Source organism: Chlorocebus sabaeus, chromosome 11 (assembly GCF_047675955.1).
Source record: "Chlorocebus sabaeus isolate Y175 chromosome 11, mChlSab1.0.hap1, whole genome shotgun sequence".
NCBI lineage: Eukaryota > Metazoa > Chordata > Mammalia > Primates > Cercopithecidae > Chlorocebus > Chlorocebus sabaeus.
In genome coordinates, this window is record NC_132914.1 from 60,345,184 (window position 1) to 60,368,694 (window position 23,511).

General features: G+C 44.2%; 1 protein-coding gene and 1 long non-coding RNA gene across 5 annotated transcripts in view; one reads left to right on the top strand and one right to left on the bottom strand.

Annotated features, from left to right (window-relative positions):
• The window catches only part of PPM1H (protein phosphatase, Mg2+/Mn2+ dependent 1H), a 284,632-nt gene that overhangs the window by 58,071 nt on the left and 203,050 nt on the right, over window positions 1-23,511 (bottom strand). For all 3 annotated transcript variants that reach the window (XR_499243.3, XR_012094526.1, XM_008003881.3), the window contains exon 6: window positions 17,964-18,082. Coding sequence is in view for 1 of the 3 variants with exons in the window: in XM_008003881.3 (XP_008002072.1) it covers window positions 17,964-18,082 (119 nt within the window). In the remaining 2 variants the exon portion in view is untranslated. The remainder of the gene's footprint in view (window positions 1-17,963; window positions 18,083-23,511) is intronic.
• Window positions 539-6,787, top strand: LOC103238627 (uncharacterized). Of its 2 annotated transcripts, XR_499242.3 has the most exons (3): window positions 539-1,091; window positions 1,871-2,000; window positions 5,644-6,787. It is a non-coding gene; the product is annotated as an uncharacterized lncRNA (long non-coding RNA). The 2 variants fall into 2 exon arrangements; XR_012094527.1 differs by having other exon boundaries at window positions 539-2,000.

Consider the following 23,511-nt stretch of genomic DNA (forward strand, 5'->3'; position numbering starts at 1 on the left):
AAATCATAAAAAATAACATTTATGATTCTCTTGTCTATTCCTTTCTCAGTTCCTTAGTACCACATCAGAATGGCAGTTTTTTTGGTCACAGATATTCACCAGTGTATATGGTGTTACCAAGACCATTTTCTAACTTGGTTTAAAGGCAAGTTCCTCACTTAAAAGTTCTTCCTAGTCTTTGCTGGATTCCTCCATTTCCAGGAAGAGCCCCTACTCTGATTGCTTAACCCATGGGCCAGGAACCTAGAGTTCACACTTGGCATCATCTACATAAATCACTTCCCACGCTCTCCTTTCTAAGTCATGACTTTGAACTACAGAGAGAGAGACAGAGAGAGAGAGAGAGAGAGAGAGATACCACTTGTTTCTCTAAGTCTTAATTCCCTTAGCAAGACTTCAAAGTCATTTAAGAGGAACATGATCCCCTCTGGGGGGCATAACAGGACCTTCTCCCTTCGGGGACAGTATAATCTCAACGATTCACTCGTGCAGTTCCAATGACACACACCAGCAAGTCACATTCTTCCACTAACCTCTAGACATTGCCTTGGCTGCCTCTCCTCCCCTGGGGATCTTCCTTCCTGGAGTCTCTCTTCCCTCCTGGCAGAGCCCACTGTGGTATTAAAGCACACCAGGCTTGGAGTCAGAGGTTCTGAAGTCACATCTCAATCCTCATGTGAACTGGCTGTATGAACCTGGGAAAATCCCTCAGACCTCACTGAATCTGCCTCTTCAGCTGGATACTTCATAGGACGGTTGCAAGGATTAAGTGCAAACATGTCTGGAAATGTCTTTTGTGAAGGATAAGGTGCTATTTAGCCATCAGTTGTGGCTATTAAGATCTTTGGAGCCTCATTCTTTCTTCAATGCAGAGGTGGAGCTAACAGGCAACTGTAAGCAGGAAGACACAGCACATTCCCATAGGAAAACCATTTCCTGCTGAGCAATCAAGCCACCTAATTCATATTTTTTCTACAGCAAGCATGAAGGAACATACCCGTGCAACTTTATCCAGAACAGTCCATTGTTCTCCTCTAACATGAGGACTCAGATACTCAGAAGGATGCCTCAGAGATAACAATCTAAAGAAGGTATAGTTGGGTTAGATTGAAATAGTCATAAAAGGAGGCTTTTTTTTCCCCCCCCTTAACTGAGAGCTCAGTGCCCCTCCAGGAGGAGGAAAAAGCCACAGGCAGCCTTGTTTTCTTCTCATTAGAAACTAAGTCCTAGCCCAGCAGAGGCACATTCCATAGGGGCTGGTTGGGTTTGAGTGGAGGCTGGAGCGCAGAAACATTTTGGGTCCCCCTTCTTGCCTTCCTATAACAAAATCTCAGCAGTTGCTTAAATCTCAGGAGGCCTGGGATGAAACACCACCCAGGCCTGGCTGGACAGGAACAGACACATGCCTGGAGCCCAAATGCGACTCCAGGCTTTTAAGAGCTTGGCATGACCCCAGTTAAGCAATTCTGGAATCCACAGAGACTCTCCCTTGACTCCCCTCTCCCCACACCCACTCTCCCGAGACCTTCCTGGAAAAAGCAATGCAGGATTGGCAACCACCTCGTGCTTCCTTTTTTCTGCCAGCCGTCTGTATTTCCAAAGGAATCAGGCCCTAAGCCTAACCACAGTGCTCAGTAAATGGAGGCTGCTTTCTGATTCTTTAAGCGACCTTACAGCAGGCAGCCAACTCTTCCCCCCTCACTACATGAAAGAGAGAGAAAAAGAGAGAGAGAGAGAGAGAGTGTGTGTGTGTGTGTGTGTGTGTGTTTCCTTTAAGGCAACACAAGAAGAGTTTGATGTTTGGTTAGATCTTACTATTATATTTTAAATGTCATCTTTTAAGAGTCTTTTTTTTCCCCTGGTTTCTAAGATTCACTTTGCCTTTGGATGGAAACTGTCTGCTGGAAAGACAGAGCTGCGCTGTGAAGGAGAGTGAAGCTAAGGCACGCTTAACAACGGCAAGCTCAAGTCAGAGTTACAGAGCAAGATCAGTCCCTGGGGTGAGTCTGAAGAGGCTGCGAAACATGCTCTATCCAGCTGGGAGTTTTGGGGCTTAGAATGTTTGGGGATGGACCCAACATCTCGCCCCAGGCTCACCACTGTATAACAGGCTTTAGGCATGCATCAATCTAGTTTTGGGGGTCATATTTTGGCTCATTGGGTTCCTGAATTTATGTGTTGGAAGGTATTTTCAGTAGGTATCTGAATGATATGATCCCTGGGAAAGTTACCCTGTGGGATAGAGGCTCTCTGAACAAATGCTACCTTGTTTTCTTTCTTTGGTTCTTGGAGTATCCTTTAAATTAGTTGAAGCCTATAGGCCTTAAGCTGTGAATGACTTGATAGACTTCTGCTAAGACAGTGCAAGTTAGATTCAGGCACAAATAGTACCTTTCAATTGTGAGTGTGATTAATATTTGGTGATAAACAGAAGAGGGCTGGTAGCAGCCTAGCTTGTGCATACCTGGCTCCCCGTAATGAGAGAAACCACCTACTCATCTCCTTAGCCACATGAAAGGCTGCTGGCTCTTCTCCAGGAAAATGCTCCATAATGGGGCCCAAGCTCTGGTCCCCGACAATGCAAGTGCCCTGGAGGAAGTTGCCTGATTGGTAGGGTTAATCCACAGTCCCTGGGGAAATGCCTAGCTCCCCACTACTCCCCATCAGTACGCCTGAGCCAGACCCTGCCTAGAGTTCTGAGAGTGGTAACCATTCCTCTTTTCTGGCCTAAAGACTCTTCTCACCAGGACTATGGAGAATAGCAAGAGGCAACGGAGATTGATCTCATTTTACTGGTCAATGTTCTTTGGGAGAGTCTATTGGGTTACAGCAGAGGTTTCACCAGTGGTAAGAAATATATCAATCCTGTTGACCCAATGTATGCACAAACAGATTGCAAAAAACAATATTTACCCTAAGTGTGTGATATACACTGATATTTTCTTTCTATCCTGTGCTATTCAATTGTTTAAAATGCTGCTCTTCATATATTAAACTGATTTCACAATCCTGTAAATGGGTTCCTACCCACAGCTCAAAGTTTGGTAGAAGAACAGAACCTGCTCTAAGTAGCTTCCAAGTTAGGAGCTCAGACTTTGACCAGATAAAAACAATGGGTTCTATTGGATTCATTTGCAAATATTTCCTGAGCACCTAGTAGGTCCCAGGCACTGGCACAAGTGCTGGGTATATGGAGTAGAATAAAGAAAACAAAGTGAAAGTCACCTTTCGATTCATAGGCAGAGTTCCGCAGCAGAAAAGGATTCACTTGGAAAAAAATTATTCAATCAGTATTTTTTTAAAAAGTAATCACGTGTATGTATAAAACAGAACTAATAATATTTCAGGATAAAACATTATGAACGACTCTTAAGGAAATTCCGGATTTGGAAATTATTTCTGATTCAGTATCCACTTGATGTGCATTTACACTTGGCCATAACAGCTTCATATTCTAATCAATAACATTTAGCTCTCTCCACGGATATGAGTCAGAGACCCTTACTCCATGAACACACAAATGTGGAGTGATTTCAGCTTTCTCAGGGACCATTTATTCTGCAATAAACATGAATTTCATTGACATTCCCTTTATACTGTATGAGATCAAGTCAATATATACAAATCAGGATATGAACAAAATTGACCCCATAGCTACAAACGGTGGGGTGAAAATAGCAAACAGATTATTAATTACAAAGAGGATTTCTGCTGCACAGGCAGTTCCTCTGTGTCGGCCCTTGCAGCTTTCCCTCACGAAGCTTCTCCCACTCTGGTCAGGCAGATATTTGTATCATGGAGCAGGGTCCTGCAGTGTCCCCTGGGAGAAGCCACATGGAAGGACTTTACCCTATGCTACATCATTTCAAGGCTTTCCACCCAAGTGCCTTTGAACTGATAACATTACACAGTGCAGAGCTCAAGCATCAGTGCTTTGAGTCTTCTGTTTTATCTTTAAAAACCATGAGAGTTTTGCACAAGTCTACACATGAAGTCCTTCTACCTCACTCCCAAAATTTTCAGGTGAAATACAGGCTTATCTTGTAGCTTCCCATACTCTTCTGAAATCTTCCGCTAACCCCCACATTATTCAGGCCCCCAAGGGAAGAAGCACAGGCCTGAGTAACAGCTGTCGATATTTACCAATGGGAGGAACACCACACTCTTAACTCCTGCATCAAGGTGGCCCTGTTGTTTCAGAGGATGGAGAGCAAAGGCAGCTGTTGTTAAATTTTCTGCTCTCACCTCATGCCCAACAGTTAACGGATTTTCACATACCCCAATGTTTATTATACAATCTTTTTGTTCCAGGCTCTAAGGATTTATATGTTTTAAAACTTACATAATCCTCACCGTAACACTGTAAGGTAGATAGAAACATTATCCTCATTACACAAATAAGAAAATGGAGGCATAAGAGAGGTCGTACATCTGGGGGGAAATAGGAGTCAAGCTCACTTCAGGTCTGTCCCAACTGCGTTACACTCTTAACCACGCTTCTCTGCCCTTCTGTGAAGAGCTAGGAATCTGCATAAATACCACAAAATGATATGATATGCAAAAGAATGTTTAATTACTAATTCTCTTCCTAAAATTAAATTGTAAAAAAAAATTTTAAAGCTCATCCTCACCTTCTAGGTTTTTTTATAATGGTAAGTCTCATAGAAGTTAAACATATCAGTACTCCTAGGGTTGAAAACTAGGGTTGTCTCTTAACAATATGGCAGTTGTACAAGGTCACTATAGAATTAGATTTAACCTGAGCTTTGGCATTCGAAGTGTTCGGGTGCAATAAACTCAGACTCCAAATTTTCATACCTAGGTGCCCAGCTTTCCACAGCGTGATCCAATGGGACCCCTTGGGGATGGGGTTTGTAGCATTTACTGAGGATGAGCAGGAATGAGAAACCAATAAGTTAAATGCCCTGGGCAGCACGGTCTCCTGGCCTATCCCATGTATTTACACTATGTGTGAAGGCTGGACTATCCAGGTTATGGGCACAAAAAAGGAAAAAGAGGAGGCCTAATCTGACCCTGACCCACTGCTATACCTGAAGGCTTTGCCATCCCTTATCAGCCACTGCTAGTCCAGTCTACTGGCACCTTATGAACAGTCACTGGCTCACTGCAGGTGGATAAAGACATTCCCAAGCAATAGCAAGGGGATAACCGGGTCGAAGACCACCAGCAGCCCAGGAGTCCCAATATTTTTATAGCCCAGGCTGCACAATGCTCTTTAACTAATCACTTCTGCAAACTGTTGTTTATATCCATTGTAACAAAGTCTAGGGCTGCCCAAAGCCAGTGTTTAAGGATATACAGCAATCGCCTGGGGCGCTGATTAAAAAATGCAGAATCCATAGGGATTCTAATGCAGCAGATAAGGTAGACCCTGGAATGTTTTCAGTAATTGCCCCAGATGACAAAGCTTCACTCTAGGTAAACCTTCGTCTATCAGTTTTGTATGAAACTAATCATCCATATATGGCCCTGTCCTGACACTAGACTGTAAACACCATGAGGCCTGGGACTGTTTTTTCCTCTTTGTATCTTCAATGCCCAACCTAACACCTGGTTCACTGAATGAATAGTAGTTGAAGCTGATTGTCTCACAGAGATGAAGCTCTGTGCCTTGTCCTTTAGGTACAGAGAGAGATACATAGCATCTGACCTACCCTGGAAGACTGACAAGGCTGATCCCATCTCAGCGGAATCTGAATCTGGAATATGGCAGAATATCATTGCTTTTGCCAGAACAACCAGATGAAGAACAAAAAGTGAATGTGCTCCATCCCTTCATGAGGCTTCTGAAGCTTTCCTTATGATCTGATCACAACAAAGGAGACAGGCAACTGACAAATAGCACGCTGGTCCTGAAACACCGCTGGCATCTTTGTTATCAGCCTTCCTGGCCCTTAGAGAGAGATCTGCTTTCAGCGCTCCAGCAAGGAACAGACACAAAACTTCAGCCTCTCTCTTAATAAGTCCTTGATTTACTTGTCTCAAGGCAAGAGGACAGTGGTGGTAGGTTGAGATTTTTCAGGGTTTGGAGTGGTGGCTCTCCAGCTCTTGTGTGTGGATTACTAGGGTAAGCCCAGAAGCAAGGAGTTTTAAACCAGCACCCCAGATGATTTAGATGAAGATGCCCCCAGGCCACCGCAGGTGAGCATCTTCATAGGATTATCAGCTCGAAACCAGTTGTGCCTATTTCCTGCTGGGAAACCTGGGGAGCTGGGAAAAGCAGAAAATTTATCAAGCTCTGGTAAGAGTGAACTAATTATAACTGCTAAAGTGTTGGTTGGATGCGGGAAAATGTTTCCTTGGTGGGCCTGTGAGTACCTGGAAAATTTCAGGAGTGGCAGTGTACCTACTTCTCTGGAATTTCCTGAAAAATGGGATCCTAAAAATAGGCTGAGAATTGGCCCATGCGTCCTTTTTTTTTTCTTAAATCACCTGTTAAGTCACTGATAAAAATTTTATTTTTATTCATTTATTATTTATTTTGGATTCAGGAGGTACATGTGCAGGTTTGTTACACTGGTATATTGTGTGATGCTAAGGTTTGACGTACAGATGGTCCCATCACCCAAGTGTCAGCATAGTACCCGATAGGTAGTTTTTCAGCTCACGCCCCCTCCCTCTTCTCCTAGTAGTGCCCTCTGTGTCCTTAATATACATATTGTCAGCTCTGTATTTCTGCCCTGTGTGTAATTTTCATACTTCACATTCCACCCTAAGGTGTGGAGCTCTTAAGGGTGGGAAAATAAAATTCTGTTCATTATTGGCATCCTTAGCCTGGTTCCCCATGAGCTGACTCCAATGTACTTACCTAGTTTCATAGTCTGCTTTGCTGCCCACCGCTGCTCTCCACCCTCTCGCTCCCTCCTACATGACACTTATGTGAGCCTCCCAGGACCGTTATCTAGCTGATATACACCAACATAACTGCACACGAAGGGCTAAAACATTGAAACACTCCATGCTAGTTGGCAAACAATGGTTGTCTCAATCTCCATGAATGCCCCCATCTGCTGCTCTGGACTCTCCCCTAGAATCCCCAAGATGTAACAGTAAATAAAGGGTTAATGCCTGGCACAGCAGGGAGGCTTCTAGGACCCTGCTGCAGCCCAGCTGGGGCCTACTCGTCCATTTTGATTGTCCAAATATTTTGAATATTATCTCTGGCTTCCAAATTCCCAAAACACACATCACATTTTCACCCCTCTGGGCTTCTGCTGGCACAGTGCCCTTTGCTCAGAATGTCCTTCCCTCCAGCCTTCTTGAAACCCCTCTCATAATCCAGATCTTTGGTTCAAACAATCTTCTCCAAGAAGTCCTCCCCAGTCCCAGTCTCCCCTCTCAAAACAACTACTCCCTCCACCACAGCCACGGGCATTTTCTTCAAACCTTTTTGTATAACTCTTATCTTTTGTGTTCCTGTAGTTATTTATACATACATTCTAACATATCTACTTCCCCCACTGCTGAAATTTGAAGAATAGGTTTAAACCTATTTAAAGAATAGGTTTAAATTTGAAGAATAAATTTCCAGAAAGGCCGGGTGCAGTGGCTCACAACTGTAATCCCAGCACTTTGGGAGGCTGAGGCGGGCAGATCATCTGAGGTCAGGAGTTCACAACCAGCTTGACCAACATGGAGAAACCCCATCTCTACTAAAAATACAGAATTAGCCAGGCGTGGTGGCACATGCCTGTCATCCCAGCTACTTGGGAGGCTGAAGCAGGAGAATCACTTAAACAGAGGAAGCGGAGGTTGCAGTGAGCTGGATCACGCCATTGCACTCCAGCCTGGGCAACAAGAGTGAAACTCCATCTCAAAAAAAAAAAAAAAAAAAATTCCAGAAAGTCAGTCTTTGGCCACATGGCAATTTCTTTGAAGTTAACATAGTCCTATCTGATCCGGTGCAAGGATATGCTTTAACCACAGACAGGTTTGACCCTCCCAGTTTCTTGGGTATGGTTTGGAAGGCCACAGGAGTACATTAAAAGGTCCAGCATCAGCTGGGTGCAGTGTGGCTCACACCTGTAATCCCAGCACTTTGGGAGGCCAAGGTGGTCAGATCACTTGAGCTCAGGAGTTCCAGACCAGCCAGGCCAACATGGTGAAACCCTGTCTCTACTAAAAATACAAAAATTAGCCCGGCATGTTGGTGCACGCCTATAGTCCCAGCTACTCAGGAGGCTGAGGCATCAAAATCATTTGAACCTGGGAGGTGGAGGTTGCAGTGGGCTGAGATCATACCACTGCACTCCAGCCTGGGCGACAGAGTGGAGTGAGACTGTCTCTTTAAAAAAAAAAAAAAAAAGGTCCAGCATCTAGAAGCCAGAGGCAAATATAAGCAAGTCCCCAAACCAAAAAACATCCTATCAAATATAGTACCTGGGACAGAGGGACTGGCAACGGGCTTCCTGACTGTACTGATGGTGCCTCTTCTGACAGACAAGAGCTCTACCTTCTCTGTGCCAAACCCATCTTCATCTGCCATGCTGCAGGACAGACCTGCTAGGCAGAGGCAGCCAGCAGACCTGATCTGACTTTAGTTTCTTCTCGAAACTGCCTTCCTTTGTCTTTTTGTTTTCTAGCTTCTCATTACCTTGCAGAGGCAGCATTTCAGCAAATAATAGATTGTAAACCTCCTGAGGCCAGCAGCAGCTCTTGCTGACCCTTTCACTCTCCATAATAGCTAATGATTATAGTATTAGACACTCATCGTGCACTATTATATGCCAGGCTTTGTTCAACGCACTCAACCTTACTAACCCATGATATCCCAACTATTATCAAGTACTGTTTTGTTTGTTTGTCTGAGATAGGATCTTGTTCTTTTGCCCAGGCTGGAGTGCAGCGGTATGATCACAGCTCACTGCAGCCTTGACTTCCTGGGCTCAAGTGATCTGCCCACCTCAGCCCCCCAGGTAGCTGGGACTATAGGTACATGCCACCACGCCCAGAAAATTTTTGTATTTTTTGTAGAGACAGGGTCTCCCCATGTTGCCCAGGCTGGTCTTGAACTCATGGCCACAAAGGATCCACCCGCTTCAGCCTCCCAAAGTGTTGGGATTACAGGCGTAAGCCACTACACCTGGCCTCAAGTACCATTATTAGCTTCATTTTACAAATGGGGAAGCCAAGTTGAGAGTGGCAAAATGATCTGAGGTGGGGATTGGCCCAGCTAGGCAGTCTGGCTCCAGCGTCCTCGCTCTTAACTGCTACTCAACATCTACTGTGTAGTAGGTGTACAATACAAGTCTGTCAAATATATGAGAAGTGTCTACAGGGCCTTCTTGGTTAAAAGGACACTACTTTAAGGGAGATTTTTATAAGCACTTGACATCCCCAAACTTCCCCAGATGACTTGTAGCTATGTTCTCATCATATACATACTGTACAACCTCAAACACCAGTCACAGGGGACGCGCGGTACACACACTCTGCTTAAACGTATGTGGATAATAGAGATAAATGCTGTGAGTGTTCGAAGGGTCTGAGTGGGGAAGAAAGGCTTGGAAGTAGTTTGGCCACTTTAGGACAATAAACTTTTACTCATTGAAGCAGAGAGACGTGTGTGAGTGCATTCATGCGTGCATGCGTGTGCAGGGTGAGTGATGATCAATAGGGAGCGAGCTGGTGGGGGCATCTCTTTTCTTTCTCCTCCCTGTGGTCTGACAAAGCCTGTCTGTCTTGGCTTGCAACCATTCGTAAAGACCCCATAGCTTCCACTGGCCTCCTGCGCAGGAGGGCAGGGAGCAGGGAGTCATTCATCACTGTCAAGAGATGTGCTGCACGCAGCAGGGCCCGCTTCCTTCCCTGCTGCTCCTGCAGCTAGAGCTGCAAATCTTGAAAAGATGCAGAACATGCACATAGCAAATAACCATTCATCATCTCAGCTCTGGAAGCCCCGGGAGAGGCCCCCCCCCTTGTGGGGCTGACCCATTCTGACTTAGACTCCAGCCCCACTGGAATTTGGAACACAGGGACTTTTCAGGTGCCTAATCCCCGCCCCAGCCTATCCCCATCCTGGATAATCTATTGAGGTTTGGGGTTAAAATTCTCTGAAATGATCCCCCCTGCCCCTTTCTCTACAAGGTCAGATTTTCAGAGTGCTTTCAGCAATCAGACTGCTGCCAAGGTGGCCCGTAATCATTAAATTATGAAAATACAAGTTGCTGAGAGGAAATGAATACCAGGTTTCACTAGGGAAAGGCCTGCTTTCTTGTGAAGTAATTATAATATTAAAATATCATATTTCTCTGGTGAGTATAAAAAGTCTCCTCACAAGGTAGGTCTGTGGCATGACAGCAACATCAGGATTTACACTGGGGTGGGACTGAGAGAGCCTTCTGTGCCCCCCAAATGCCAGAGACATCTGTAGGTAAATTTCCGAAGACTGGGTTAAGAGTGATTAAAAGCAGAAAGAGGGAAAAGTACCGAGTTTGAATTTTTCAATTACTCTGTAAAACTCAAGAGTCAAGCTGTTCAAAAATGCAGGGTTTCCAAGGAAGGCTAATAATGCTGAGCTAATTAGACCCACAGGCATGGCCAACATATAAATTCGGGCCCAAAAGAGGGACACTGTCCCTTTAAAAACTGCCTTGGGATCTGTGGAAAAGCTAATGAGGAGTGTCAGTTGGGGCTGCTTTATTAGGTGGTCCTCAAGAGGATAAAGCCTGGGGTTTCTGTAACAGGGCTTCTGTGCTTGATTCAATAAATCAATTTATATTAAATGCGGGTGCAGCTCTGGAGCTGGCTTCATAAAGCATTCTGTGGCGTTTCTCAATCTGCTCATCTACTTCCTTGTCAGCCTGCTTGAATGCACTGTCAGAGGACATTGAAGAAAGCAATAAAGAATAAGATAGAAGCTGTATCTATATTTGTAAAACCCAACCTGGCAGCTCCAGACCATGCGTGGAACTATCTCCAGTGAGTTTCTCTCTCCAGGAAGCATCTGGATTGTTGGTAAGAAGCCTGATGCTGTGGGGCTGTGCCTCTCCTCCCCAAGCCAAGCTCCAGGCTATAGATGGAGAATAAAGGTCGCCCCAAACACAATGGAAAGGGTTGGAAACCAAGCTGCTTTTAAATCATATTCTCAGGGCCTGAGATACTCCCCAAGAAATCAAAGGAAAAGCAAGAGGGACAACAGTGCCAACAGCTGGTCCTCATCCAGGAGACAGCTGAGAGAGCTGAAAGAAGGCTGCTGGGCTGCTTGGGGAGGGGAGGTGCACTACTGACTAGGGCCGATGAAACGGGTCTCTCTTTAGTCTGGCCAGCTGGAGGCAGCTTCTTGGTGGCCCAAAAGTGACCACTGGCTATGAGGTGAGTTGTTCCTAAGCACAATGACTGATGCCCCTGGGGATCAGAAAAGGGGTGTGAAGCCCACCTGTCTGCAGACTCAGAGTCCGGCAGCAGAGGCACCAGAGGCTGGTGTGGCTACACCATTCCCTGTCCACACTTATCAGTACCCAGCTTTTAAAAAACTCTTTGCTGCCAGGTTCGGTGGCTCATGCCTGTAATCTCAGCACTTTGGAAGGCTGAGGCAGGAGGACTGCTTGAACCCAGGAGTTCGAGACCAGTCTGGGTAACATGGCAAAACCCTGTCTCTATAAAATACACAAAAATTAGCAGGGTATGGTGTCACACACCTATAGTACCAGCTACTCAAGAGGCTTGACTCGAGTTTTACAGAGTAATTGAAAAATTCAAACTTGGTACTTTTCCCTCTTTCTCACCTGAGCCTGGGAGGTGGAGGCTGCAGTGAGCTGTGGTCATGCGATCGCCTTCCAGCCTGGGTGGCAGAGTGAGACCCTGTCTTTAAAAAAAACAAAAAAACAAAAAAACAAAAAAACTCTTTGCTGTTGGGATGTTGAGTTACAGAGAGCTCCTTGCACCACCCCATTCCCCACTACACCCACGCTCTTCTACAAGGTAGACCACAGCACCATCCCGTAGAACTTTCCATGATGATGGAAACGTTCTATATCCACATGGTCCAGTTCAGCAGCCACTAGCCACATGTGGCTCCTGAGCAACTGAGATTCGGCTAGGGCAACTTGGGAAATACATTTTTAATTTATGTAATTTTAACTAATTGAAATGGCCACACGTAGCTAGTGGCTACCGTGCTCGAGAGCACAGAGAACGGAAAAGGTTTTCTTTGCCTCGATAAAAGCAGAAAGTGCTGAAAGGAGAAAACGAGCTGACTCCACTCTGCTCCCAGTGGAAAATCCCCTATTTGCTCATAGTTTTAAGGAAAAGAGAGGAGGGAAAATTATCGTGATGTATCATTAAGTTAGAATTATAAAAATTAGGGGCTCTAAGGGACAAAATAAAACATTGCCATCTCTGGAATCTTTCTAATGGGATCTGTCTTTTCCAGCAGCTCTAAAAGCAGAGCAAAGCCCACCCCTGCCCCTACCACACTTACAGGTTGGCAGCAATGGTCAGAGGAAGTATTTTACAAGCGGGAGACCTAGGCCAGGATTTACCCAAGGCCCCAGAAGCTTGGCAGAGCAAAGTACGCAAGGTGCCTATCACCAAAACAGGACTCTCTTTACCAAGTCAAGCATGTGATCTCAAGTTACCAGTCCAGCCTGCCCCTGAAATAAGACCATCATAGCCTTAGAAAGGCTTTGCTTAAAGGAAGAATTCTGGTATACTTTGCTCATGACCAGAACCATCTGGAAGCAATCTAGCATTCACAAGATGGACTTTTCTTCTTTGGCCCTTGCTCTCTCTACAAATCCCATCAGCCCAGGAACAGCTGCCGGAGAACCTGGCCTGGCGCCATGGGTGAAGTTTCAGCCCCCTCCCACACACATGTCCTTCTGGGTCCCTGGCTTGCTTGCCACCCCACGTGGCTGGACATGGCACAAAGTACGCTGATCCTACTTGAGAAAGCGAAATAGCTAGCGGTCACAGGAGCAGAGACTTGGTGCCACAAAGCCAGCTGTGAGAAACTGCTGTTTCAACTCGGTAACACAGACACTCACCAGTAAATTACAGCCTGAGACATCTCAGAGGGCTGCGGGTCGGGATACTCTGCTCTCAAGGCAACACAATGCCAGCTACAGTGTGCATCCTGCAACAGCAGCTCAACACAAAGGGATGGGGAGGATGGGCCCCAGCGTGAGGATTCTGGCACTGGGGCCAATGATACCATGCACAGGAGGTGAGAGCCAAGGGGGTGATGGGGAGAGCAAGGGAAGACTCCATCAGGAATGAACTCAGCGCTGGGGGCACTGCGAAGAGAGCGGCTTTGTAAACCAAGCCACTGTGCAAACTATCTGAGGAGAGGGGGAAGGGGAGGTGGGGGAGCCAGGGAAGAGGCCAACTGCATTATGAAGGTCCTGGTGACAATAACCTTTTGTCCTCAAAACAATTTGGGCCTGCCAAGCTGCTCCACAGTCTCTGAGAAAGCACGAGGGTGGGAAAAAAAGGATCCCCATAAAGAGGCAACAGACTCATTCTTAATTATGAGACAAGGCTTCCCAGAGCTGACATCCTCTCCCACACTTCCTCCTGCGGCAGACACACCACTGAGTGCCGGCGCGATGCTCCTCTAATTTGAGCAGGCAAGTTTTCTAAGAACTGGTTCTTGTGGGATCTTCCCCCAGAATCCCCACCCCCAAATGACACAGGCTCTTAGTGAGAAGTGTGAAGCATCAGTTTAATTTGACCAATGGTCTACAGGGTCAGACTGGGGACTAGAAAAGTGACGACCTCAGCAGCTCCTAATATGCTTCATTCCATCCTCTTGACCCTATAGGATCGTCAAGACACCGGTCCTGGTCCTGGTGGATAGACGGCCCTTGCTTAAATGTACACCGAAGCTCAAAACGGAATTATCATGTCTAATTATCCTAAAGAAAAGCTGACTGGCACATTGTGTAAGAACCCCAACAAAGAGTCAGAAACCTGGATTCTAGTCCTTATTCTGACACGTTTGCATCAGGGGAGGCTGCGCAAACTGCCTAATACCTCTAGGCCTCAATGTGCTCACCTGCAAAATGGGAGTCAGGGGCAGTCATTCCACATCTGGCAGTTCAGCACCTTAGTAAGCACCACACACTCTGAAGTTACAATGCTTGGATCCATATCCCACTTTCTCCTTTTACGAGTTCTATAACCTTGAGCAACTTAGCTCTGTGCCTCAGTTTCCTCATCTGTAAAATATACCTAGTTCCTAGGACTGTTTTAAGAGTTAGGTATGAGGAATCAGGTAAAGCTCTCATCATAGTGTCTGGCCCTTAGCTCTTCCAATAATTGTCGGCCCCATAATCATGATGATTAGTGGGTGATGAAGAAGAAAAAAAATTCCACAACTAGGCATTTACTACAAGGATTAAACAGCTTTGCAGTAGTAATCCTTTATTATAAGGATTCTCACAGCTTTTACCTGTGAAAAGGTTTCAGAAAAATGGGTTCCAGGCCTAAGTAATCCTTCCACCTCAGCCTCCCGAGGAGCTGAGACCATAGGCATGTGCCACCATGCCTGGCTAATTTAAAAAATTTGTTATAGAGATGGGGTCTCCTTATGTTGCCCAGGCTGGTCTTGAACTCCCAGGCTCAAGTGATCCTCCCATCTCGACCTCTCAAAGTGCCAGGATTATAGGCATCAGCCACCATGCCCAGCCTCCCATCTTTAAGTCCTAAAAAATAACTGCTAGATCTAAGGCTTTCTGTTAGAGAGTAAAAACATTTTAAAAAGGAATTCATTAAAGTTGGGTGGGGGTGCTTTATGTAGGCAGTAGTCTAAATTGAATGGATGATTGATTTATTGATTCATTTACTTATTTAGAGATGCGGTTTTGCTCTGTTGCCCAGACTGGAGGGCAGTGGCGTGATTCTGACTCACTGCACCCTCGAATTCCTGGACTCAACTGATCCTACCACCTATGCCTCCCCAAATGCTGGGATTATAGGTGTGAGCCACTGTGCTTGGCCTAAACTGGTTTTCAATTTCTCAGGTTCTTCTAACAAAGATGGAAAGGGCTTTTCTTCACCTTAAGTCCTATTTTCAAATCAAAAGTCAGAACAGGTAGGAAATGCACAAAGATGCACATAAATCTGCTTGTAGCCAAGGTTGCGAGCCAACAGCCGTGTGGGGAATTAGGCTGAAAACAAATCAGCAAATCACGTCTGACTAAAGCCATTCTCAGTTGTGGCTCCTTCATTATTCAGTACCTTCTGTGAAGTTCCATACAATTAAAAATAGCCCATTTGTGGACTGTTTATCTGCTTAGGACCATGCTAATGCAGAGAGAGAGAGAGAGAGAGAGAATGAGAAAGAGAACAAGAGGAAGTGTGCATGCAAGACTGAAAGAAAGTAACTGTGTGCATATAAAGTTGGATATAATCTAGTCCCTGAACTTAGCTACATTTTTTTTTTAAATTATAAAACCGGGACAATCTTTAGACATTTGCTAAATATTAAAATGTACAAGCCACTAAAACCAAACCAAACCAAAACAAGACAAACAAACAAACAAAAAACAGAGCTTCCAGGGTTTGGAGAAAGAAACATAAAAAAACTAACCCCATCACACATTCTACTTACAAAGAGACGTTTGAGTGGAACCTTTACAGCCTTTGAAAGCATCTTGCCCATTAAAGTGACGATGCCTATTATCTCATTAGGAGTGCTTTTCAAAGTTAGTAACAATGAGCTGTTTTTCTCCCCCTTTGAATCAATACTAAGCATCTGCAACAAAGATACTTTTCCTTATTACAAAATCCTAGGCAGATATTTACCATTTGTTTTGACTACTTTAGATCTAATTTGCCTTTCTGGCATAGAAAGAACATAGGTACAGCCTTGCCTCAAGCTCAATCTGTTTTAAATGTGCACATCGACTGTCTGCAACATTGACCTCCCCACTTCTGTCAGTTATACTTCTTTTCTTCCTTTCAGCCAATACATAATTGCTGCCTGTCTACTCTGTGTCAGGCACAGGACTAGGCACTGGTGTCCCCCTCAAGGAGACTACAGACTTGTTGAAGAGACACATTTAAATAGGCAACTGGTGTTGTCAAAGACTTACCTTTATCCCCTGGCCTAAATCATTTAGTTTCTTACTCATTTTCATTCCTTCTGTGTTTTCTGCTTCTATTCCTCTACTTAGTCCTTGAGATCTCACATAAATGTTGCTATGATAGTTTTTCTCCGGGTACCTGAATCTGCTTTCTCTCCTAGTCAATTTCATTCCAACTTCTCTTAGAATGGCCTTCCAAAAACATTGCTTTCATTTAGTTCTCTTTCTTAGGAATATATAAGAGCACCCCATAGCCTCCCAGTAAATCTAAATTTGTCTGGCATCCCATTTTCCCTATCATGTTCCCTCAGTACCAGCCCCGTCTGTCTCTCACAGTCTCTCCTCTTCTATTTGGTCATGTTCCTCAACATCTTTTAGATCTCCTCTTTTCATGTGTTTACAACCATGTGGGTTCCTAACTTTCCATCTTTCCAAATTCTACAATTCCCAGACTAAACCCCATGATGCTTTGCTGAATTACACTAGCTCTCACCTTAAACTTTTCCTGTACAAGTGCTGATTTTGCTAACTAAATAAAAATGGATTTACAAGAAAACCTAGTCAGGGTTGGTATGATGACCCTGGGGCATCAAAACCCCAGAACTTAGAGCTGCAAAGGTGAACCCTTTCTGATAAATCCATTCATATTTTAGAGCAGGGGTAAATTCTTAGGCTTGAGAACCAGTCTCTGATGCAACTACTTAACTGCCCTGTTGCAGTGTGAATGAAGGCAGTCACAGATCAAACAAACAAATTTTTAAAAATTATTTATAGAAGTAGGTGGGGTAGGCAGAATCTGACTCTTAGGTCATAGTTTGCTAACCTTGTTGTAGAGGAAGAAGAGTGGATACAGGTGAGGAACTTCTATTGGTTTGCAAAGGACAACCAGAAGTCCCTTAGATTGGCCTCTTATCTTCCCTGGGTAGCTCAACTTGTTCCCTGAAGACAGTATATAGCCTGGCGGTAGATCCCTGGCCAAGTCATCACCATGGGAATTCGGGCTGTGACCATCTGCTATTGCTATTTTGGTCAATGGGGAAGAGATAAGAAAATCTACTTCAACTCTGTTGGAGATATGGGGAAGAAAGGGTCCATTGTCTCATTCTCATATGTTCTTCCAGACTGGCAGGAGGCTCGCTTGTTAGGACGCCAGGGCACAAGAGCAAATCTTCACCCACACAGTGCCAGGCAGTGCACTCTCATTTAATCCTTATATCAACCATAGAGTATAAGTACTTATCATCATATCTGTTAGTCAGATACAAGAAACGATGAGGTCTTAGTCAACTTTAGCCACTGCTCCATTCTAGAAATGGTCTTGATGCTTACACACTTGTGTTTTTGGAATAAGAGAACCCCCTAGACAAGAGTTCTTATTTCAATTTGAATGTGATATTAATGAGAATAGCTCATTAACTTTAGCCTTGATAATGAGCCTTCAAAGGATATATCTTTTTATCACTTTATCCATGGAAAAATGGGCTCTAGAGGTTAAGCAATTTAACCAACTTTGCTCATTTAGAAAACTCAGAGTCAGGATTTGAACCCAAGTCAGTCTGGCTCAATAAACCTTTGGTCATTCTACCTCTTTAATAACCCTGACCTAAACACATAAAGCTTCATGTGTTTTTAAAGCCCTCAAATGTTTGCTGCATGTGAAGTGAGAAATCAGGTCAGTTTCACGGGGTCCAGTATCCCCAAGGAGAGCCTCGAAGAAGCAGAGAGGCAAACCAAGGCTTGTGATTTGGTCCTAAGCAAAAATAGCAGAGGCAGGTGTAGCCCCTTGTCCTTCACCACAAACCCAGGTCTCTGGCTGTACTTCCTGATCCAAACTGTGTAAGTGACTTTTTATGGTGGTGATGCTTCCTTCACACACACTGTGTGGTGCCGAGGCGGAGGAAGGCATGTTCTTACCAGCCTGTCATGTTAAAGTCCCTGTAGAGCATCTTCTTTCCAAGCTCCTTTCTCTGTACTCTCCTTGGAAACTCCAAATGTGTGAACTCATTTCCCAGCAAGTGAGGCTGCATGAATGCCTAATAGCAAAAAGAAAAAGAAAAAACACATACAGACACGTATTTAGAGAAACAAAATAAGAATCAAGGATGCTTTGCAAATTGAGACAGGCCATATTTTAAAAACAAGAAAATTGCCTCATATTTTAAGTAAATAGATTTCAGAGTCTAACCACTAATAGAAGATGAGCACATAAAAATGAACTTACAAAGGAATGCAACTTTTTCATTTGATCTGATACATTGATTGTAACCAAACGCATAGCTGAAGGCATCAGGAAAAAAGACTGAGCTTCTCTCTAAAGCCTGGCTTTTTAGTTTTCCAAATGGTATACTGGTGAGATACAGGGTGAGAAAGCTCCCCTGACATGGCCTTTTCCACACTCATCTCACTTACATTCCCGGTTATCACGGCCTTGCCTTTGAAACCTGCGTGTGAGCTTTCACATAAACACAATGGCTCGAGTGCTGGTTGGGGCTGGATGCAGCAGACGGGAACTTTCTGTTGGACTCCCTCCAGTTTGCTCTGCAGTCATTTGATCGTGTCATTCGAAGACTATTCTGGAGCAGATGGCTTCTCCCCCTCCCCCAAATCTCTGTTCACACTACAAAAGTCTTGAGCAAACAGCCACTTAGGGAATTGCTTTGAAACAACAGTCTCATTGTCACATTCAAAATTCAAATCTAGCATATGCAATGCTCACATATTAACTTCTCTACTCAGAGGCCACACACCGCAAGCAGGCCTGCACTAGAACTTCCCCGCATGAAGCTGTCCACCTGCTTCTGAGCAGCGTGGTGGAATGGATCTTCTCTCTTTTCTGGCAGGGAAAAGAGTGGGCAGAGCAAATCACAGCCTGGCACTGTAGGAAAGCAAGGGATCCCTGCCACCAGGCAGATGGTCAGGTCCTCAGTGTATGGGTCGTAGGCATCTCCTACAGCTACTTTGCCAGAACGCAATGCCAGTGGATCTCCCACTGATTCTCATGAAGGTCTGGAGGTATTAGTTAGATGTGAGTCATCCGATGCTAAGTTTTTCAGGAACCAAAGGAAGCAAGCTATATTGTCACCGGGCTGGTCATATATGCCTGGATATGGAACTCTGAGCAAGTAATTCTGCGCAGGCTTGGGGACAGGACAGGATGGGATGAGACAGGGTGACTAAGGGTGAGCAGGAGAACTGTGCTTCCCGTTTGCTGTAGCCTCAACAGTTTCCAGGTCTGGCGGACATTCTGGATCACTCTGAGGGGTTCTGAAAATCCTGCTGGGAGTAACGCTTGCGGTACCAATGGGTATCAAGTAAGCTTAAATACAAGGTTTTACAGACAGGTTCTCCTGGGAAGGAATGAAGGCAACTAACACTTAATAGGTCAGGTCAACAGTGGTGCTTTGGGTGAGACGAATTTGGGTGTGAATCCAAGCTCTGCCTTCATAAGCAATGTGGTTTTAGCAGGTTATTTCATTTCTTGGGCCTCATTTTATCTGTAAATGAGATTAATTATATACCTCACACTGCTGTTTTCATGTAATGTCTATTAATATACTTATCTTAGTTGTTTCTGCTTACAAAAAATTATTATAGTCACCTGATTGTTGAGTCCTATTATATCCTGAGTACTACACTCAGTGCTTTGTGAGTTCTCATTTCACTCTAAGATTGCCTTAACAATCTTACAGGCAACACTGGCTACATCATTTGTGGGGCCCAGTGAAAAACAGAAAGAGGAAGCCTGTGTTCAAAATTAAGAATTTCAAGACAGGAACAGCAGAGCATTAAGCATAGCACCCTGTGCGACCACACAAGTCACAGGCCCATGAAGCTAGTCATGCCTACTGGGTACATACTATTTTATTCCTCTTTTATCTTGGTCCACCCGTGAAAATTAAGGAACAAAGGCATAAGTGGTCAATGGACAGCAGCATCTGTTATAAGCCCTTTATGATGTTTCAGAACTTTGAGATTGTATCAGCATGAATATGACCCACTACTCAAGCTGGACTAACATGGGCTTAGGGGTTACCATGTGCCAGCCCCATACCAGACACTTGATACACCTGATCTTACTCCCCAACAATTTCACAAAGCATCAGTCATAGACTCGACTGACGAATGAGAAAACTACATCCTGGAGAGGTTAAGACCTAGCCCAAGGTCATTCACCCAAGACTGGGTGGATCTTGAGCCTGAGCTTAATATCACGGTTATAACCCTCATCCTAACCATATGTTGGGCCTTTAACCTACACATACATTTTAACAAAAGATAGTAAAGGGGCCATAAGAGGCCTGCAATCCTTTGCACTTAGACTATGCAGAGTCTGAATCAGTAAACCTTGTTAAAAGAACTCACACACACAGAGCCACACACGGTATGGGCACAAGGATATCTCTGACATTTATAACATTAAATAACTAGAAGAAATCATTGAACGAATAATTCATTAAATAAACTAGCCTAAACCCAAACAAGATAATTCTATGGTGTCACTTACAATGACACTATAGAGAATATGCAATGACACAGAGTTGCTTTAAGTGTAAAAAAGTAGGTCTTCAAACAATATGTGTGTGTGCATGAACTTGTGAGTGCTGGGTCATATATGCACAGATCTTTGTAGAAGACATACATATGTATACAGATGCTCCTCTGCTTACAGTGGGGTTACATCCCAATAAACCCATCAGAACCTGAAAATGTTGTAAGTCAAAATGCATTTCATACAACTAGCCTACTGACCAGAGCTTAGCCTGGCCTACCTTAAATGTGCTCAGAACACTCACATTAGCGTACAGTTGGGCAAAATCATCTGGCAACACAGTCCACTGTAGAGTGGAGGTTGTTTACCCTCACGATTGTGTGGCTGACTAGGAGCTGCTGGCTCACTGCCACTGCGCAGCATCACAAGGGAGTATCATACCACATATCCCTAGCCTGGGAAAATATCAAAATTCAAAATCAATTTGAAGTATGATTTCTACTGAATGCATACTGCTTTCACAACATCAGAAAGTTAAAAAAAGGTGGCATCACTTTCATTCTGTTTTGTAAAATGAGGGCTGCCCTGATTTAAAAAAAAAAAAAAAAGTAAGTTGGGAACCATCTGTATACAAATGGACATGTTACGGTCTGAATGTGTCTCCTAAAATTCACGTGTTGGCAATTTAACCCCTAATGCAACAATGTTGGGAGGCAGGCCTTTTGGGAGGTGTTTAGGCCATGAAGGTAGAGCCCTCGTGAATTAACGCTGCTATGAAAAAGGGCTTGTGAGAGGGAGTTCACTCTCTTGCCCTTCCACCTTCTGCCATGTGAAAACCGAGCAACAAAGCCCTTACCAGATGCTGGTGTCTTGATCCTGGGGGCTTCCCAGACCCCAGGACTGTGATAAATTTTGTTCTTTATAAATTACTCAGCCTGTAGTATTGTTATAGCAGCACCAAACAGACTAAGGCTCTGTGTGTGTGTAAATACAGATACGTGGCATTATATATATATTATTAACAAATAGGTAAGACTCCAAAGGACATTCCTGAGCACATTTCTTAACAAACCCTGTGTCTAAGAAGGTGATGCGTGTTCAGGACATACTACCTCAAATAATGGTACCTGGGCATTTGAGGAAACTAGAAGCAGGCCATAGAAACTAGGAAGAATTCCCCTTACTCCTCCTCTAAAGCAAGCCATGAGACCTAGCTGACCTTCCCCTGAAAATAGATCATTAAGACCCGATTCCAGAGGGGCACTGCACCATACCCAGAGGAAAGAAATATCACACAGGGATGCCAAGATGACGCTGAACAAACAGGCCTTGATGTATACCCCTACTCCTGAGTTTATCACCATTAGATCACACTCTTTTGTCCTTTGATCAAACTTCTGTATGACTGTCCCTAAAAATACAGTTTGCCCTGTCTCCTTGGGGCTTTATTTCTGAAGATATCTGTGTGATATAAGCTTATATTAAATCAATTTGTTTGCTTTTCTCTTGTTAATCTGTCTTTTGTTATAGGGGCATCAGCCATGAATGGGTAAGAAATCTCTTCTCCCCATACAAGGGTAAGTGTGGAGATTTCAGGCGCTTTGCCTCCTAACAGGAGGATGAGTGGGCCCTTTGATGGTGCTTTAAACCAGGGACACTTGGGCTGTTTTTGGCTGGTATCCATTTGCCTGGGCGGCTGTATCAGAAGATCTGTTGAAGCAGATGTCTGCGGGTTAGTTGGGAACTCCTCAACAGCTTTGATAACTGCAGGGGCCACCTAACCTCTCCCTCTGAGGATGTGCAGGTTTGAAAGGGTCTTAAACATTGTGCCGCTCTGAGGCACCTTCACACACAGAGCCTTTCATGATTTCCACAAACTGCTTGCTTTCTCCCAGGATAACAACAGGCTATGATATTTCATCAAACATATATGCCATGAGATGCACCATCATTTTATTACTTCTAGGAAAGAAAAAACAAGATGCCAATTAAAATATATATAATTTTCTTCACATTTCAAATTTTAATTTTATCCTTTTCATAACAACTGAGACTTAGACACATTTCTATTATCTATTGGATATATTTAATAAGGGATATAGAAGTGAAGTATGTTGGCTAAGGTTTCAAAAACTTTTACATTTAGAATCCAGCTGCTCTCATCATTTTTCAACTCTGAATCATGAATTTTCATAATTTTCCACACAGAAGTGTTGTGTGCTTCATGAGAGCACAGTGACGCAGCATTTTTTAAATAATCCACACGGCACTGGAAGCCTCAAAGCCAAGGGTGCGGAAGTTCTTAAGCCTGCTTTGCAATGATCTAGAGCCAGCTTACTTCTGACTCCCACTTCAGGAATGTGGCTAAACAAGTCTGATTCACACCTCCTCAAACTCCTCCGCACAATTAGTTGCATCCAGTGATGCTTAACAAGCCCTTCACTTTTCTCTGCAGGATTTTCTTCCAAGCTGCTGGACACCCATCCCACAAAAGTTTGGTGTGATGGTACTCAGGTCATTCTACCCCAAAATATGGCACCTTGGCATTTGAGGAAACAGCAGAAACAGGAAAGTCTCTCAATTTCCGCTTGTCCCTCTCCCCTGAAGCAGGTCACAGGATTCTCATTCCAGAGGTGCCCTCCCCATATCCAGAGGAAAGAAACATCTTTAACTCTGAAGACACAGGGATACAGAAGAATCTGAACAAAGAGCCTTGCTAAATTCTCCCCAGTTTATTCCCATTAGATCGTACCCATTTTATCCAATTATATTTCTCCATGACTGTCCAGTCTTCCTCAAACTTAAGCATAAAAATATACAAGTTTACCTATTTCTTTAGGTCTTCAATTTCTCATAAAGTCTCCTGTGTCATGTAAAACTTATATTAAAGAGATTTGTAAGGTTTTCTCGTGTTTATCTTGTCTTTTGTTATGGGGGAACTTGTGATGGGTGAGGAAATCTTTTCCACCCCTG